Source organism: Rana temporaria, chromosome 4, assembly GCF_905171775.1.
Source record: "Rana temporaria chromosome 4, aRanTem1.1, whole genome shotgun sequence".
Classification (NCBI taxonomy): Eukaryota; Metazoa; Chordata; class Amphibia; order Anura; family Ranidae; genus Rana; species Rana temporaria.
In genome coordinates this window covers 186,988,490-187,007,502 of record NC_053492.1, presented here as the reverse complement: position 1 = coordinate 187,007,502, position 19,013 = coordinate 186,988,490, and the positions used below count along the sequence as shown (strand labels likewise).

The following is a 19,013-nucleotide window of genomic DNA, read 5'->3' as shown; positions in this document are numbered from 1 at the left end:
ACTGTTAGTAGATCCAATGATTCCTCTCTAATTCTAGAATTGCTGCACCTTTTCTCTTCTGTCAAAAATGTGGCACTGTGGCTGATGACATCAGATTGACAAGGGATTCGCAAGGTTAGATTAAGAATGGATGGGCATCTCAGCCAATTAACAAGGGTTTCTTTAGTCCCTTGGCCTTCTCAGAGAACCTATTTATTTGGGTGGAGTCAGGTGATCAGGGTTCTGTGCCACCTGGACGGCTGTCTGGGTGGACGTGTGTTATGTCTCCTCAGGCTGCTAGGCCAAAAGCCTGAGGTCTATCCCGGGGACACCTGGCTGCTAGGCTGCCTGAGGCCTATCCAAGAAGAAGCGTAGGGTTGGGACTGCAGGATTGGAGACCAAATGGGTTTGCGAAGTTTAAGCCGGATGGAGAACTAGTTGTGGTCGGAGGTAAAAGGGAAGCAGTCGCCACTAAGGCATCATCCACCTTGTTACCGGAGACCACTGTGAGTAAGCTTGAGCAAGAGCCAGAGCAGTCTTCTTACCAGCCTGGGACAGTGAAGAAGTGGGAAAGCTTTAGTGAGTGCCAAGCCAGGGACCCAACAGGTTAGTGGGGGTAACGCTTGAGCAGTGTACAGCGGGATAGCTGTGGAAGAGCTCAGGGGATCCAGCGACGATTGGATCTGGAAGTCTAGTGAGAGACTGGGAGCTCAGTGAGTGAAGATCTACAGTGGGATACTGTGAGATAAGAGAGGAACTATTCTGTCCAAGAGTTATGTGCAAATACCTTTAGTGACTGTTACAAGTTTAGTTGCCATAGGAGACAGCAGTCCTACCTATACAGATGTGTCATCTGGCTGGAGGCCTTTCCCTGTATAGTAAGGTGACCAGATTTTTAAAATGAAATCCAGGGACATATTTTTTCTTTACTAGAAATGGCAACAATCAGCGACTCTCTGCCCGTTGCCGCCCGCCTCACAGCCTCTCAAGTCTTACTCTTCGGGCCCCGGCTACTACTGGATGGGGAGCAGAGGAAGATTACTCCGCCAGGGAAGGCAAGGAGATAGGCGGGAGGCTGGCCAGGATTTGAGCCAAGGCAGAAGAACATGCGAGCGAAGCTGAATGGGCATGCGCCCGAAACTGAAGAAATATTCCCTCCACTCCGACTAGCACATAAGGGGCACAGATAATGGGAAAAATACAACCCCCGTATGCTAGTAGCCATGGCGGAGTGGGGGTGTGCAATTCTAATTTTTTTATTTTAATTCTGCACTGACTGTCTTTGAAATTGCCCCTGCCCCCTATTAAATCCAATCTGGGGACAAAACCAGGGACAGACTTGGTCCGGGGACAGTGTCCTCAATCAGGGGACTGTCCCCTGAAACTGGGGATGTCTGGTCACCCTACTGTATAGCTGTCTACCTATAAAGTCTCGGAGTCTGTCAATTATCATTGCATCTAGTCAAGGGTGTCCTGGCCCTAACCCGCTCTCCCACCGTTCTTGCTAAGAGACAATAAATCCCTTTTTCTCATTCAAAATGTGACTGGCACCCACTGCTAGGCCTGCCTAAATTTACCTGCACTGACTCTAAAAACAAAACCACTACCTCTAGCACATTCTACCTAAGGTAGAGGGTGCTACATTGCACACCACCTGTACCTGTGGGGGAGTCCACTGCCTGTTGGCCTCGCTCTGCACCAGCTTGGCTCCTGATTACTGCACACAGAGCCTACTGTCTCTAGTGTGGAACTTTATTGATACCTGGTCGAGGATCTAACCCAGCATTATTCATCAGCCTTGGAACAGAGCAGAATCTCTTTTTTCACACACCCCATTTAGCTGCTTCTAAGCCTGACCCTGGATCCCCGGGTCTGTTATCATTACACTGACATTTTTGGTCATATCGCTAATGTGGACCAGGGAACGTTTGTCACTTTTTCACTGACCAGTTTTACTCCCCCTATGAGGTTCTAGATTTGAATGTGTGTGTGTGTGTGTGTGTGTGTGTGTGTGTGTGTGAGGATGGAGGCATCAGGCATGGTCATGGTAGCTGAGATATACTGTATAAAAGATAATAAACTCAGTGAACATAGAATTCAATATGTGTGTACTGTGATTCCTAAATGATCAAGAATAGGTACAAATAAAATAACTTAGAATCACAAAAATATGAAAATTGTGCTGCTACTAGTCCGCGTACGGTTACTGCTTTCACAGTAAAACGTGCATAAAGAAATAAATAAAAAAAAAAAAAAAGTTCATATGTGTAAAAATCCAGTAGATATTTTCCAGTGTAGTGACATGGATGTAATCATTCACGTGTTGTACTACCTGCCACCTTAGGTAAAATTGAAGGCTTACCACAAAGCCTGCGACCGCCGTTCAGGGGGGCCAAACAAGGCTCAGAAGATTGATGGAATTCACACCGGAACGTTGGGAACTTCCTCCACGGGTAATCCTCCGGCCAGATTAAAAGCTCACTTCCAAGGGGCGATCCATTCACTTCAATGAGCATTTACTTTTTGTCTTGCGGTTTGTGTCCCTTAGGGAAGATCTGCCTTCGCTCCTATACGTTTTGAATCATGGATGGATATGGTCATGGTAACTGCCAGTTTGTGTTGACACAGTTGTCATTTTTTTTTATGAAATGGTGAAGCTTTTCGTGGTTTTACCCATATTTAAATTTCAATAAATCTATTTATATTTTTCTTACCACCCGCATACTGTTCTTTGATGAATCTCTTGAGGATCTCTAATCCTCTTTAATGAAATATCACGCTTTAGACCATGTCCAATCAAAGAGCGCTTTTCTATAATTCAGAAAATGCAGAGCAATCTCTGAATGGCACCAATGCTGAGTGAGTAACCTCCTGCGTTCAGAATGCGGCAGGGCAGCCACACAACAGTGCACCTGAACACAAGTCGCCAATAGTATTTACATATATTGGTCTGAGCTGGTCCAATGCATACTTCCCAATAAGGATGAGCTCTGGCATATTTACACACCCCATGTGCAGAGCCCCCTAGGAAGTCAGCACTGCCCTGCGCTAATCACAGGCAGTGAGACATTGTCCCGATGCGTGGCCGCAGAGATTGGGAAATGTCTCACTGCCTGTGATTAGCGCAGTGCAGTGCCGACTTCCTGGCGGGCTCTGCACGTGGGGTGGGGTGTGCATACCTCCCAACCCGCACGGATTCTGTGGGACTTTCCTGCATAGACACTTTTTTCCTGCAGTCCCGCGATAGGGAATTTTTCCCGCACAGGAAGAGGAGCCAATGGAGGCAGCACGGGGGAGGAGGTAAGAAGATATCACCCTGCGCCCAACCCGCCCCCGCTCAACAACTTTGATGATGTCAGGTAAAAAAAACTTTGAATGCATGTCTCACAGTTGAATTTTGAAAAGTTGGGGGAGGTATGGGTGTGCGGACACGCCGGAGCTCATCCTTACTTCCCAACATTGTGAGATGGGAATGTAATCTACTAGCAAACGTATGTAGCATAGGACACACCCCTGCCACTCCCCCTTAACGGAGAAATAACCAAAAAAAAACATAATTCAATCCACAAGTGCTTTTATTCCTTTATATTGGCTTTTAGAATTGAAACATGCAGCAATTTAGAAATCAGATAAAATGTTTAGTGCTGGAAAACACTTTTTGAAAGATAAAAAGTGCATTTTATATACATCTATATAGATCAGAACAAAAAAAGGGACACATGAGGAGGAAAGAGGGACAGAGGGACTTCGCTCCAAATCAGGGACAGTTGGGAGCTATGCCAATGTGTGTATAAAATATTCATCCCTGGAACTATTCTTGAATTCTTTATAGAACAAGTGATAACAGTAAACAAGTAAATATTCTGTTCTAAAAGAAGAACTTCTTTCTCATCAGAATGCTATATTTTATATAAAGCTTATTGTGCTGCAAGACTCGTTCTGTGCGATATCTATTTCTTCTGCGTTTACACTTTCTACCCATCACACAGCTACAGGAACCTTTATGTACCGGAACCTTTGACGCCGCGCAATGTTTCCTAAGGAACCCAATTCAGCGTGCGCTCTGGTGTTTCCCGGAAGTGGAGCTAGTGACAGCTTCGGGTGTCCTTGTTTGGCAGCTGGTGCTGGATGTGCAGGAGAGGGCAGAGCTCGCCGGTCACCCAGAATGTTGCGGGCTGCCTGGTGAGTGGGATTGGGGCGAGTCCTGACTGTGCAGTGCCCGCTATAGGGGGTCCTAGTAGGTGGCTGCTGTGGTGTTTGATAGAAGCACATGGGAAGTCCATCTATAGGTGCTCTGAGCTCAGGATTCTTCTATGATAGGACATGGCCACTGGCAGTAATGACGCACCTGCTGAATTACATTGGCCTGTAGTATCATGACATGACTGTATACCTCCAGTGACTTTTCCTTCATGTGGAACCTCACCCTCAAAGGGAAAAACTGTTTAATGTCCTTCCTCTTCTTCTTATGGGGGGGGGGGGGGGGATACTTGGTTCTCCACTAGAATTTATCCGACCGCCCCCCCCCCCCCACAAGCCGGAGCTGCAACTATATGTGTCTTATGGATGCATAGAGCTGGGCTCAGGAAGCAAGTGGCTTGCTGTTGTGGTACTGGCTGAAGAGACAGGAGCACAGCAGCACTGGCGGGGGACCCAAAAAAAGGAAGATCGGAGCTGCTCTCTGCAAAATCACTGCAGAGCATGTAAGAATAACATGTTTATTATTTTTTTTTAAATGAACCTGGTCCACGTTGTAGCGATTTGGAATGCACTTTGACATGCGAAATTGGCAGCAATCCTGGCAATGGTACTTTCCCAATCAGTGCAACGCTAACATTGCGGCGCCGCACCGATTCCCAAAAGTAGTTTTTGTACTAATTTTGGCGACTTCGGGATGCGATTTCCATTGACATCTGAGCAGAAATGAACACAGATGTTTTTCAAATCGCCTGCAAGTTGGCACTGACATGTGGGAATTCCGGCTGTCAGTGTGAACCTGGGCTCAATATCACTTGGAGAAAAAGAAAATAAACATTCCCCAGGAAACTATTTGTTAAACCCACGAGCAAGCATTAATTATATTGCAGTTTACCGATTCTTGGATGTGATGACGGCATTAGTTTCCTTTTTTTAGGCTTTCTTCCTTTTATTTTCATCTGGTAATCCAGCAAGTACGTCTGCCTTTCAAAAGAACAAGCTCTCTTGCAGTTACAGTTACAAGTCAAGTTACAGGGATGAGGCAAATCCTTTAACACCAGCATGGGTGCTTACAATGATCAGATTTTATTTATGTAAAACCTTTATGTCAAAAGGAAAAAATAAACTGTTTGTTACATCGGCTTATAACGTGTTAGGCGGAGTTCTGCTTCAATCTGTTAGTGTATTTAAATCTGCTACAACATCTAAACCCCCCCCCCCCCCCCCCCAGACTGACGATGCTTCTGTCCAAAGGTGGCCCTGTGGCTAAAATGAATAATAATGAAAATAATAAAACCTCAAACTTGAAGTGCACACAAAAACAACTGTGCAAACAGTAGAGCTGCACGATTAAAATAGTGATCTCGATTCAACCCCCCCTCACGATCTTAAAGCGGAGGTTCTGCTGGGAAACGTTTTTCTTTTTCCTGACTACTCTGCTGCTGTTCAAATACACATTTCTTCACTTACTAGTGCCGATCTTGCAGCCGCCACGATCGCGCTTTGCCAGCAAAGGATATTTTATAAAATGTTGTCATGAACATTGCCATCTTCATTGAGGGCACCTTGAAGCCCTCCTGTATTTCTTCCGGGATGCGGCGAATGCTGATGTCCCAGCATTCACCGCGTAATCCCGCGCATGCGCAGTGTTGACGGCGAGTCGCGCCGTCAACACTGCACAGTTGCCATCACAACGGCCGGCGGCGTCCTGAACAGGACACGCCCCGCTGTGATGTTACACTAGTTCGTCATGTGACAGCACAGCTAGCGTGAGACTACATGCGCAGCTAGTTCAGTTGATGTGCTGTGATTGGCCCACACGTCACTGCAAGAACACCAGGCAAAAAGCGCCCACAATGCACAGCGCCGTCGGGGAAAATAGAGACACGCCCACTCCCCGCTGGGATGAAAACCCGGAAGCACAGCAAAGTACAGGTAAGGGACCATTGAAAAAAAAAATTGACAACGCTATGATGCTTAAATGGGATGGAGTTTAAGGATGCTGAAAAGTTCATTTTAAGGGTGAACCTCCGCTTTAATGCAGCATTTTCCTGATTCAGTGCAGAGAGTTCTCTGCTCACAGCTGTCAAAAAAAAAAAAAACAGGCAGCCTGCCAAGTTTATCACAACAATGTCAGTGCTGGGAGAGAACTATAAACAAAGTATCATTTAGTTATTTTAGATCAAAGGGATGAACTTTGGTATGTAAATGAGGGAAGTTTAACCACTTAAAGCGGAGGTTCACCCAAATTACAAGTCTATTTTGTCCGCTTCCTTGCACAACTAGCATAGACAAATGACCCATGAATTTTTAATCTGACATATAAATTCCATTATAATTTTTGACTTCCTGGTTTCCCCTCCTGCGGGAGTTGGCGTCTCCCCGGGAACAGAGTGCGTTATGGGTGCTCGCCGCAGTGTGTACTGGGAGCACATTTCCGTGCTTCTAAAGATACAACGCGAAAACCCGCGAGATTTTCAACGAAGAAGTGACATCTGACGCCGGTCATGTGACGGGGGCGTAGCTGATATCGCCATTTTAGAGAAGGGCATTCACCGCTTCCAGGAAGTAATTGCTTGTGGGCTTCACCATGCCCACGAGCAAAATGGAAAATGCCTAGATCGGATTATATAAGTTTATCTTTTCTAAAAAAACGGACAGGGGCTGTTTTAAATCGCCTAACAAGTGAGTACTCCATTGAGATTTTATAACATCACTGAAAAAAAAAATCGATTGGTCGCGGAACCTTCGCTTTAAAGACCAAAACTTTTTCTGACACTTCTTGCTTACAAGTTAAAATCAGTATTTTTTTTGCTAGAAAAGTAGTTAGAACCTTGAACCAATTTTAATTTTTTTTAGCAGCAACCCTAAACCCCATTTTGGTGGTTGTTGCAATATTTTATGTCACACTGTATTTATGCAGTAGTGTTTTAAACGCAATGTTTTTGGAACAAATACACTTTAATAAAAAAAAAAAAAAAAAAAACAATAAAGAGAGCCCAATTTTTTTTCTATTTTTTGAATAATGTAAAAAAGATGTTGTTACGCCGTGAGAATCGTGATTTTTATTTCAAGCAAAAACATTGGGATTTTTATTTTAGCCAGAATTGTGCAGCTCTTACAAACCGTAGCGAAAGATGCTCTTTACGTCAAGTCTTGAATTGTGGGTTATTACCTCAAGGTATTGAGACCAGAGACCGGAAGCCTGGCAAGTAGCATCTTCTGACCAAAGTTGGCAATAGCAACTCGCATATTTCTCTGTACAAGACCTCCATCAGACATGGACAGCAGGAAGTTGTTGTGTTTGGAGATGGTGGGGGGACTCTGGACTTTTGCTATGATTGCCTAATGAAGGAATGTTTTCTTTTCTCCAATCGGATTCTTTCTTTTTCTCTCTTGTACTACATACAGAATTTAGTTGCCAAATACATGAAGGTTTGTGGCAGTTATAACCAATTTTCTTTACAAATATTGAATAGATCACATCAGCCTACCAACAACAATTCTGATTTACAAGGTGAATTCCAAGAATGGATATGTTTGTATAGTTAGATTTGTCCAGCTTGGAGCGTAAGTATGCATATTGTATACCGTGCTGATCTCTGTGAAGTGGAGAGTCAATGTAGTAGCCAACTCTACCTACAGTGTTCCTCGCTGTCGTCCAGGTGCTATGAAACTGAGTTACTTGCTCTGTATAGGCACTATTCAATGAATACAAGACATTCTCTGATTGGACGAGCTGCAGATCATAATGTAACCACCCCACCTCTCTACCTTGTCCAGTCAGAGAGGAAAATGCATAGGGTTCTCCTTAATGGTGCCCATGCCGATCGAGCAACCCCCTGTGTTTACTATTCAGCAGGACAGCACAGGACCCAGAAGATATCATCATCACCGGGTAGCAGGGTGGCTGCTACAGTAATTCTTTTCTTCCACAGGGATCGGCCTGGTATGGATTATGCCTACTTTTACTATAACCAACGCTCACTATACGAAAAAAATCCATAATTGGGATTCAACTTTTACATTTTTGATTCAAACTGTTGGCAGTCAAATTCCTTAGTATGTTTTTTCCCAACTAAGACTAGTTAAATGTGGTTCGGCATGCCCTGTTTATGGTCGTCATTAGGTGACAGACTGTTTGTTTAATCCCTTGCTGAGACGTCGGCTCATTTCTGGCCATCCTTACATGCTCTTTTATCTTCTGCGTTCCATCTGTCAGCTGATTCACTAAAGGAGCATAAGTTGGCAGGAAATGAGACCTCGTACAGCTAATCATTTTATTCAAAGGCCTTCACCAAAATCTGAGTTCTCTTTCCAAGGTCTGTCTCCAGGCTATTAGTTATCAGCCGCTAACGAAGTAAATCTGAGTCTTTTAAAGTGTTTGTTAAAGCTGAAGGATTTTACCTTCAGGCATTCTTTGCATGAAGGTTACAAAAACTTTCAGTGCGCAGCTCTTCTTGCAGCCAAATCCTGATCCAGTGATGTACACAAGCGGCTGCTCTCCCGGGTCTCTCACTCCGCAATGGCTGCTTTCAATCACAACAGTGTTTCATAGACACACAGAGGTGGCTCAGGACCAAGCACTTGGGGGCAGTTGGCAAGGAGGAGGGGCCAGTTGCGCCGGCACAGGACTCAAGAGGAGGATTAGGGCTGCTCTGTGCAAAGCCACTGTACAAAGCAGGTAAGTATGATGTGTTTATTATTAAACTAAATACTGTGCATTTTAAGAGATGTTCTCTTCTGCCCATTTAAAGAAAAGTGACAGTCTTCAAGCCTTTTATACTCGCTTTCCTATTGCTCCTCCTCCACTCTTCAATCAGTCACCACAAAATACCTGTAACCTCCTCCCACAATTGCCAGGCCTGAACACTGTGGCATGTCTGAGAAGCATATATCATCTACCCTGTGTAAGCGGCAACACAGAGATTACATAGGATATGTTATGATGAAGCAGTGGGGTAGTGCTGCGAAGGTGAGTATATAAAGATTAAGGGGTGAATTTTATGCTGGGTTCACACTATGCAGTCGTGGGGCACAGCAGGGGGTCCGGTGCATCTCTGTTCACTGTTTTAGGTCTGAATTTTTGACAGAATTTGGACCTGAAACAGACCAGAGCACAGGACTCTTCTGCTGTGCGCTCCACGGCCACCCCAAAGATGTGTGAACCCACTCCACTCTCCTGTCATGTGAATTGGATGCAGAAAAAGGAGAAGCAGCTGTCATTCAGGCCAACCACTAAATTAAACAAAGGGTTGGGTCACCATGTGATGTCACTAGGTGACCCTGCCCCTTGGTGTTTATTTAGTGGCGGGCCTGAATGGCAGCTGCTTCTCACCGCTCTAACGTTAAGGTTAAAAATACGATGCAAATTACATTTAAAAGCCGACAATGATAGTCAGCGTCGGCAAGTGAGCGAGCCTGTCTGTACAGACTGCCCCTCACTGTATATTCTTCTCTTCTCCTGTCCAGCCCCTCTCCTTTCACACACTGCCCCCACAGAGAGTACCTGTCGCGTATCTGCTATCACATTGATCTCCGATGTGATAGCAATAAAATCATAAGTAAAACAACAAACAAAAACAATTTGAACCTCCCCACATATGCAGGCATACATACAAAAAATGCAATCATTGGGATGCCTACATAAAAGAAAAAAAAGGTGATTGTGCTACACATGTTGCATGTCACCGCACACGCCAGAGTGAGATCAATAATTTTAGCTCATAGGTAACGCTAAACTGATGACCTGTAGGGCAGGGTTCGACAAAATCCGGACGCATAGAAATAACTGGATGTTGCTTGTTAAGAGCCGGTTCACACTGGGGTGGAACGACTTCGGGGGCGACTCTGCAAGGCATCCTGAAGACGACTTCAGAGGCGACTTGCAAAATGACTTCTGTATAGAAGTCAATGCAAGTCGCCCCCAAAGTCGTACAAGAAACTTTTTCTAAGTCGGAGCGACTTGCGTCGCTCCTATTAGAACGGTTCTATTGAATAGAATGGGACGCGACTTGTCAGGCAGCTGAGTCCCCTGACGAGTCGCCCCAGTGTGAACCGGCTCTTACTGATAATTTGTACTATTTGTGTTTTTCAGCATTGTGTGCAGAGGGGTGATAAATCAGCATCCTGTTAAAGGAAATAAACTCCCACGGCAGAGCCTGTATGTCCACAGACACCATTATTCCTATCCAAGACCACCAGTTCGATATTACTCGGGGCTGTCTCGTCTCCCATTACGGAGAAGCAAACTTCTGTCTCTAAATACTGCATATCAGACTCAACGCAACTTCTGGGTTGCTAGGTTGGCATCCAAGTTGTTAAAACTGCGCTACCTGGTATTGGGATCAGCTGTTGGTGGTGGATACACGGCTAAGAAGGTATGTGTTGTATATCTTTTTCAACTTGTTAAAATGAAAGTGATTCTGAAGCCAAATAGTTTTTTTTTTTTTTTTTTACTTCAAGGAAGTCTGTGCATTAAGGTAAAAAGGCTAACGGGTAAAAAAAATCTAGCGCATGGACAAAATGATAAAACACAATTATTTACAAAAGAGTCATATAACATATATCTATGCAATACATCAGGGTAAGGCATAATGGACTAGCTAAGATTCGGGGCAGAACAACTCTGTATAATATGTATTGATTGGTCCATGCATACCATAAAGTCCATAAAATAATATAAGCAAAGTACATGTGTTGTAAGGCTGGGGCACTGGAGGTTGCTATCTTCAAAGTTGAACTGACTGCAGAGGTTACAGTGCCTTGCAAAAGTATTCACCCCCCTTGGCATTTTTCATGTTTTGTTGCCTCACAACCTGGAATTAACATTGATTGTTTGAGGATTTGCATCATTTAAAGTGGGAGTTCACCCGAAAAAAATTTTTTAACATTAGATTGAGGCTCATTTTGGGCAGCAGAATCGGGTGTTTTTTTTAAAAATGAAACAGTACTTACCGTTTTAGAGATAGATCTTCTCCGCCGCTTTCGGGTATGGTCTTCGGGACTGGGCATTCCTATTTGATTGACAGGCTTCCGACGGTCGCATACATCGCGTCACGAGTAGCCGAAAGAAGCCGACCGTCGCTTTTCATACACTTTTTATATACTGTATTTATCGGTGTATAACACGCAGCCTAACTTTTAGAGGGAAGTTTCAGTAAAAAAAACTTCCACAGCCCCCTGAGTATAACACGCAGGCACACTTTACCCTCAATTTTCAGGGTAAAAAAGTGAGTGTTTGTTTGGGCCAAGCTGACCCCAATGATTGGGAACAATTCCTCCCACTGACCCCAAAATATGTTTTACTCCCACAATATGCCCCCCTAAAGTCTGAGGGACAGTAAGTTGGCCGTTTGTTTAGAAAGTTTGGAGCCCACTGTATTATACAAATGGTCTTAATTGGCTTATGGTAGGGATTGAGCGTTTTATAGCTATCCTAAAATTGAGTTACGATAGCACCCAATGCAGTGCCATCTAGCACTAATCAAAATCATTCTTTTTTTTTTTTTTTATACCTACAGTTTAATAATTTTATCGTGAGAGGTTTGGGGTTTTTATGGCCACCCTGATTGCATCTAATGAGTTCTTTGGTAACTTTGTGCGTGATACTTTGGTACCAGTGCTTAGTTCTTCCAGAATGAAGGAAGTTGTCTGCTGCCAACCCAATGCGCTGTCACTGCTCTGCATGAGCAGTACATTTGATCTAACTGTCCTCCTTTCTGCTGCCCTGGTGTCATGTAGCTGTTGGTTCTTTACTCCAAAACACCAATAAATCTGTCTGGATAGCCAAGCAAATCACAAAGAAGCAAAGCTACATCCTATCATTTTAGTCATATTTCTTAAAGGCTACATTCCCCTTTAGTAACATGTTGCACCCAAATTTAGGGTATAACCTTTCACTATGCAGCACCTCGGTACACATCTGCAAAAATATGTGAATTTATTATATTTTTAAAAAAATGTGAACTTCTTCTTTTTATTTATTGAGTTCTATGTTTTGTCTTTTTATTTGCTTTTTTGTGTTTCAGACTTTTGACCAATGGAAGGACATGTTCCCTGACCTTGGTGAATACAAGTGGATTATCCCTGATTTCATATGGGAGTTAGATGAACACATCAATTTTGGTCAGTAATCAGGTTTGCGGATTACTGTATTCTTTACCATTAGTTTGATTCTATTTTGTGCTTGTTTAGTATTGGATCTGAGGACTCCTTGAACAACTTGCTTTGTCAGGGTTGTCAAACTAAATTTCAGTGCGGGCCACATCAGCGTTTTGGTTGCCCTCAAAGGGCTGGTTGTGTCCTGTAAGACTATTTAACCCCTTAACGCCCGCCGCACGACTATTTACGTCCGCAAAATGGCACGGACAGGCAGATGGGCGTATATCCTTGCCTTCTAGCGGGTGGGGGGTCCGATCGGGACCCCCTCCGCTGCGTGCGGCGGGCGGATTCCCTCGGGGAGCGATCCGGGACGACGGCGCGGCTATTCGTTTAGCCGCTCCGTCGCGATCGCTCCCCGGAGCTGAAGAATGGGGAGAGCCGTATGTAAACACGGCTTCCCCGTGCTTCACTGTGGCGGCGTATCGATCGAGTGATCCCTTTTTATAGGGAGACTCGATCGATGACGTCAGTCCTACAGCCACACCCTCCTACAGTTGTAAACACACACTAGGTGAACCCTAACTCCTACAGCGCCCCCTGTGGTTAACTCCCAAACTGCAACTGTCATTTTCACAATAAACAATGCAATTTAAATGGTCCCAAAAATGTGTCAAAATTGTCCGAAGTGTCCGCCATAATGTCGCAGTCACGTAAAACAAAAATAATTAATAAAAATGCAATAAAACTATCCCCTATTTTGTAAACGCTATAAATTTTGCGCAAACCAATCGATAAACGCTTATTGCGATTTTTTTTTTTTATACCAAAAATAGGTAGAAGAATACGTATCGGCCTAAACTGAGGGGAAAAAAAAATGTTTATGTTTTTGGGGGATATTTATTATAGAAAAAAGTAAAAAATATTGCGTTTTTTTTCAAAATTGCCGCTCTATTTTTGTTTATAGCGCAAAAAATAAAAACCGCAGAGGTGATCAAATACCACCAAAAGAAAGCTCTATTTGTGGGGAAAAAAGAACGCCAATTTTGTTTGGGAGCCACGTCGCACGACCGCGCAATTGTCTGTTAAAGCGACGCAGTGCCGAATCACAAAACCTGGCCTGGGCATTTAGCTGCAAAATGGTCCGGGGCTTAAGTGGTTAAATGCATCTACTCTTTATGATACCAGCAGTGTGCAACCCTCCTTTTTAACTGGCATAGAAATGTATTATTCTCATAATTATAGGCATATTTCCAGAGCACCCCATCCTCCTCACATTGGATTTCAGGAGTCCCCCCACCCTTCCTTACATCACAGTGCACCTCCCTTACCTTGTGCTGCTGCCGGGAAGAAGCAGCTGGGAAGCAGAAAGCCTGAGCTCTGGAGGAGAAGGGCTGTCGGGAGTCTGCTGAATGCTGAAACCAGGAGCGGCAGAGACAAGGGGTTGCTGCAGCTGCTCAGAGGTGCAGAATCTGTAGGAGGAGTTCTGTCCTCCTGTCTGCTACTGACTGTTGAGACAAAGTGGGGGTGCAGATGAGAGGGGTGCCACAGTCGCAGGTGAGGTGTGAGGTCCACATGAAATGGCCTGGTGAGCCAGATTCAGCCCACGGGCCTTGTGTTTGACACGTGCGTTATGTGAAAACATTATATTGTCAATACCAGGGGGTAAACCTGGTGACTTGTATAAAGATCCAGACAACCAGATTGTTGCACGATGCTGTTAATCGGATGTGCACATCCTCTTTAGTCTTCCCTTACTGCTTTAGAGGCAGGACTGTCTATCCCCAGTACATCGTCATTTATACGCAGTTCTTCAGAAGACCATTATATGAATGTTCTCAGGATAACTGGTGGTGCAGTCTTCCTAAAACACCATTTGTGCTGTATGAAAATTCTGAGTGATCATTAGTCATTTGGAATGTAACCTTTCTACATATTGTTGCCTTTAGCTATACGCTTCTTTATACATTTTGAACATTATTTTAGTTTTAACCTGTATGTTTCCATTGCAGATAAGCTCAGTAAAGCACTTCCGGATTCTGAGGAGCTAGCCAAACTTTTGCCAGACTTTGACAAGATAGGGGAAAGTTTTAGCTTTGTTAAAAGTTGGCTTTCATCAGGTAATGGATCTTCAAAAAAAAAAATGATCAGTATTCTGTCAGGTTTTCTTCATTGATATGTGTTTAGATTTTTGACAGTTTACATTTGAAGAATTGTATTTTCAAAGCTTGCGGTGCACATCCTATATCTCCATACTGTAGTTTTAGACATTCACGATTTTCTATGTTAAAGCGGTATTACATCCAAAACCAAAAATGTAACGTATTGCAGCTTACCAAACATTAGATGTGGTGGCTGCATTAGTTTTGTTATTTTAGACCCCCCCCCCCCCTGTCTTCCCCTGGTAATCTGGCCAGTAACACACCTGACATACTGACGACAATTTAGATGGAGCACAGGGCAGATTTGGACAGCGGAATTGTCAGTCTGGGGGGTGTTGAATGCACTAGCAGATTTACATACACTAACAAATTGAAGCTGATTTCCAACTAATACTTTATAATCAGTTACAGCAAACAGTTTTCTCCTTTTGGGATAAAGGTTTTACATGCTTAAAAGCTGATCATTGTAAGCACCCCTGCCAGTGTTAAATGATCGGTCTCAACCTTGTAACTGCAAGAGAGCTTTTCTGTTGAAAAACAGCAAACCTACTAGCTGGATCACCAGATTAAATTAGAATAAAGAAAGCCTAATTAATACAGCCATTGCATCTAAGGATTAGTAAGCTGCAACATAATAAATGTTTGCTTTTGGTTTAAATACTGCTTTGAGCTTCATCCCAACAATTTTGATTAGCAATATGCACACTCATCCTTATATACATGAATTGGTCATTCATAAAGCAATTGCTTTGATACGAGAATGAATATAAAGGCAATGGTATGTTGATTTATTTAGAATCTTTGCTACTAAAGCCCATACACACGGGCAGAATGTTGGGACAAATTTGTCGGTACAAAAAATACCAGACAACATTCTGCCCGTGTGTATGTCAGTCGGTCCGATAGAAGCTGGCCTGGCTTCTATGAAGAATGGAGAGGAGACAGCAGCAACACAGTTTACAATGCTCAGTTATGAATGGACAGAGTCGGTGACTTTGTTCATTCAGAAAAGGAAGGAGTCGGTAAATGACAATGTATACTGGCTCCTTCCTCCGCTCTTCATCCTGACAGACCTGGGACAGGGGAGAGTGAAGGACAGGGGGGGGGGGGGGGGGGACTGGATCACACGGAGAACACAGAGAAGAACATGGAGGGGACAGTGAGGGACGATCGGTGCAGTGGTGGGGGGGAGTTACAATCGCCAATCTCCCTGTGTGTCTTTCAATAAAGCAGCTGAGGGGCCACACAGAGATTAGTGATTGTAACTCCCCCCACCTCTGCACTGATCGTCCCTGACTGTCCAGGTATTGGGTCAAGCATCAGAGCTAAGGGGTCAAAGGTGTGCCAAGAAAACATCCCCCACACCCTTAGACCACCACCACCACCAGCCTGAACCGTTGCTAGGCAGGATGAATACATGTTTTTATGTTGTTTATGCCAAATTCTGACCCTACCATTTGAATGTCGCTGCTGAAATGGAGAACCATCAGAGCAGGCAAAGTTTTTTTCATTGTTCTGTTGTCCAATTTTGGTAAACCTGTGTGAATTTTAGCCTCAGTTTCCTGTTGTTAGCTGACAGGAGTGACACCCGGTGGGATCTTCTGCTGCTGTAGCCCATTTGCTTCAAGATTTGATGTGTTGTGCATTTAGAGATGGTATTCTGCATACCTTGATTGTACGAGTTATTTGAAGTACTGTTGCCTTTTTATTATTCTGAACCAGTCTGCCCATTCTCTGACATCAACAAGGCATTTTCGTCTACATAACTGCCTCTCACTGGATATTTCCTCTTTTTTGGACCATTCTCTGTAAACCTGAGATGGTTGTGCGTGAAAATCCCAGTAGATCAGCAGTTTTTGAAATACTCAGACCAGCCCGTCCGGCACCAACAACCGTGCCAGAGTTGCTGAAGTCCCTTTTGTTCCCATTCTGATGTTCGGTTTGAACTTCAAAAAGTCTCCTGAGCGATTTAACTTGACCGATAGTAACCCATGTTTAAAAAATCAGTTTTGCCGCGTTCGCATTTAGAAGCGTTTAAAAAAAAAAAAAAAACAGCTGTAAACGTGCTTGGCGTCTGAAACGTCGGAAACTTCAGCGCCTGAACTAATTTTTTTTGCCTTCAAAGAAAGGCCTATCAACGCAACTGCCTAAAAATGACAGTAAACAAACCTGTGTACATGTACACATAAGATAACATTGAAAAAAAGTGTCCAACTGCCTCTGAACGTCCATTTAGCAGCAGCAGTGTACATGGGGCCTTATAGAGCTTGTGGTGTCCAAGGTGCTCACAGAGCAGTGATGACCTAGGTGGACACTTTTACATGTTACCTGGGGGTGTTGAGCCACGGGTGACCGTAGTTTCAAATACTCAGAAATGCTACGTTTTAGATCAGGGATCCTCAAACTACGGCCCTCCAGCTGTTGTAGAACTACACATCCCATGAGGCATTGTAACACACTGACATTCTCAGACATGACTAGGCATGATGGGAATTGTAGTTCCTGAACAACTGGAGGGCCGAAGTTTGAAGATCCATATTTTAAATGGTGCTAATCCAAATCTTATTTTCCTGTGTCTGCATGCATCATTTCACATGTAATTGTTGTACTTACCAGTGTGAAAACAGAGCAGGAGGCAGGATTCCTTTCCAGGCTTTACTAACTTCATATTATGGCTCGTAATATCTTTTCCCATTTTTTCTTGCTGATTTTTCACAGGTCACAATTTGGTTAGTGAAGTCATAGGAGCTTCTGATCTGCTACAATTGTTAGGTGTGTAATGCAATGTCTGCTGCCGTTATGACATGTGAAACCTATTAAGTTCTATTCAACTACCTGTAAGTGTACAGAACTCTAGGATGCTATGGGGATGGGAACACAGTTTTACTTTCTTTACAAATTCTATTGCCTAATTTTGGCTTTTCCTGGAAAGGAAGCCTGATTCTGTAGTCTGTTTTGTGTGTAACCTCAGTCTTTTTCATTTCATATAGTTATTGTTTATAGTATTTATATGTTAATACAGAGCTTATTGAATGTCTAACAGTTAGTTGTCTTGTATTTTTCATGATAAATTCTAATGATTTACAATATTTGTAATTTTTTTCACTACTAGGAAGTGATTCTGCTTTCAAAGCTACTGACAGCCAGAATTTTGATGGCTCTGAAAAGCAATATAAGAAGGTGAGATGGCATTACATTTGCTTCTTCTTTTTTTCTGTTAAGGAAACCTGTACTGAATTAGGCAATCCTGATGATCGTTGCTGCTCTTATGGAAAAGCCATTCAATAGTTTGACAAAGGATTGCCATGGATAGAAGATTTTGTATGTACAAGCGCATTCCGAGCAACCTAAACATGAAGTTGCCTTGTTATGCCTGGGGATTGTCAGGGGAGATGTACTACAGCATTCCCATTTTTATGTCGCCGACACATCAGGTGTTCATAGGTCTACACACCTTAAAGGGATTGTAAAGGTAACATTTTTTTTTCCTAAATAGCTTCCTTTACTTTATTGCAGTCCTCCTTCACTTACCTCATCCTTCGATTTTGCTTTTAAATGTCCTTATTTCTTCTGAGAAATCCTCACTTCCTGTTCTTCTGTCTGTAATACAAGGCTTTCTCCCTGGTGTGGAGTGTCGTGCTCGCCCCCTCCCTTGAGGGGGTGAGCAGGGGAGTCTGGACGCGCTCTACCTTGCAGATAAAGGAGCTGTGTGTTAGTGGGCGTTCTGACTCTCCTGCTCGCCCCCTCAAGAAAGGGGGTGAGCATGACACTCCACACAGGGAGAAAGCCTTGCATTATGGTGTGTAGTTACAGACAGAAGAACAGGAAGTGAGTTTTTCTCCAAAGAAATAAGGACATTTAAAAGCAAAATCGAAGGATGAGGTAAGTGAAGGAGGACTGCACTAAGGTAAAGGAAGCTATTTAGGGATTTTTTTTTGTTTTACCTTTACAACCCCTTTACGCTGGGTATACATGTAAAGTAATCCATAGATGACTTTATCCACACTAAACAGCCTAGATGGATGAATGTCCTGCTGCCGGCTATTGTATTCTTACAGCTGGCACCCACAGTTGTCAGAACGCCTAAACAGTGACTTTGGTTAATTGACTGCAGTCACTGTTTGTATGACTTTTTTTCTGCCAGACTCCACTTTCTCAGTGCAAGTTTGTTGAGGTGGGTGGTGTCCGCCGGGCCATTAATGGCTTGAATTTCAGCTGATTCACAAGAATCATTTAAAATTCAGGCCATGTATGTCCAGCTTTACTCGTCAGAAATGGAGGGCCCTGTTCTCCATTTTTCTTTTGTTTCGTTTAGTATGATGGCTGCATTAGAAGTGGGAATACCCCAGTTTTGTCAGGATTGAGATTTAGAAGTGGTCAGGAACCGCTCTGAAAAAAATAAGACCATTCCAATAGTTTCCAAGAGTTCTAAGAATTCAGCAGGTGTCTCATAAGACTAGAATCCATCTGCAACTACAACATTTCCGAGTGGTTGACTCCTTAAAACTGCTTTTTATTAAGCCATGGCAGTTGGCACCAAATGCTTGTGTTACACCTATATTTAGGATGTAACAT

The 19,013-nt window shown here is 43.5% G+C and overlaps 1 protein-coding gene across 5 annotated transcripts in view; it reads left to right on the top strand.

The window, feature by feature from the left end:
• Positions 1-4,035: 4,035 nt before the first annotated feature.
• The window catches only part of OPA1 (OPA1 mitochondrial dynamin like GTPase), a 110,859-nt gene continuing 95,881 nt past the window's right edge, over positions 4,036-19,013 (top strand). For 2 of the 5 annotated variants that reach the window (XM_040349522.1, XM_040349519.1), the window contains exons 1-6: positions 4,036-4,161; positions 10,274-10,556; positions 12,207-12,303; positions 14,289-14,396; positions 17,157-17,210; positions 17,551-17,618. In XM_040349522.1, coding sequence (XP_040205456.1) covers positions 4,145-4,161; positions 10,274-10,556; positions 12,207-12,303; positions 14,289-14,396; positions 17,157-17,210; positions 17,551-17,618 — 627 coding nt within the window. In that variant the 5' untranslated portion in view covers positions 4,036-4,144. Of the gene's footprint in view, positions 4,162-10,273; positions 10,557-12,206; positions 12,304-14,288; positions 14,398-14,675; positions 14,681-17,156; positions 17,211-17,550; positions 17,619-19,013 lie in introns of all 5 variants that reach the window. The other 3 variants (XM_040349523.1, XM_040349521.1, XM_040349520.1) reach the window with 2 other exon arrangements.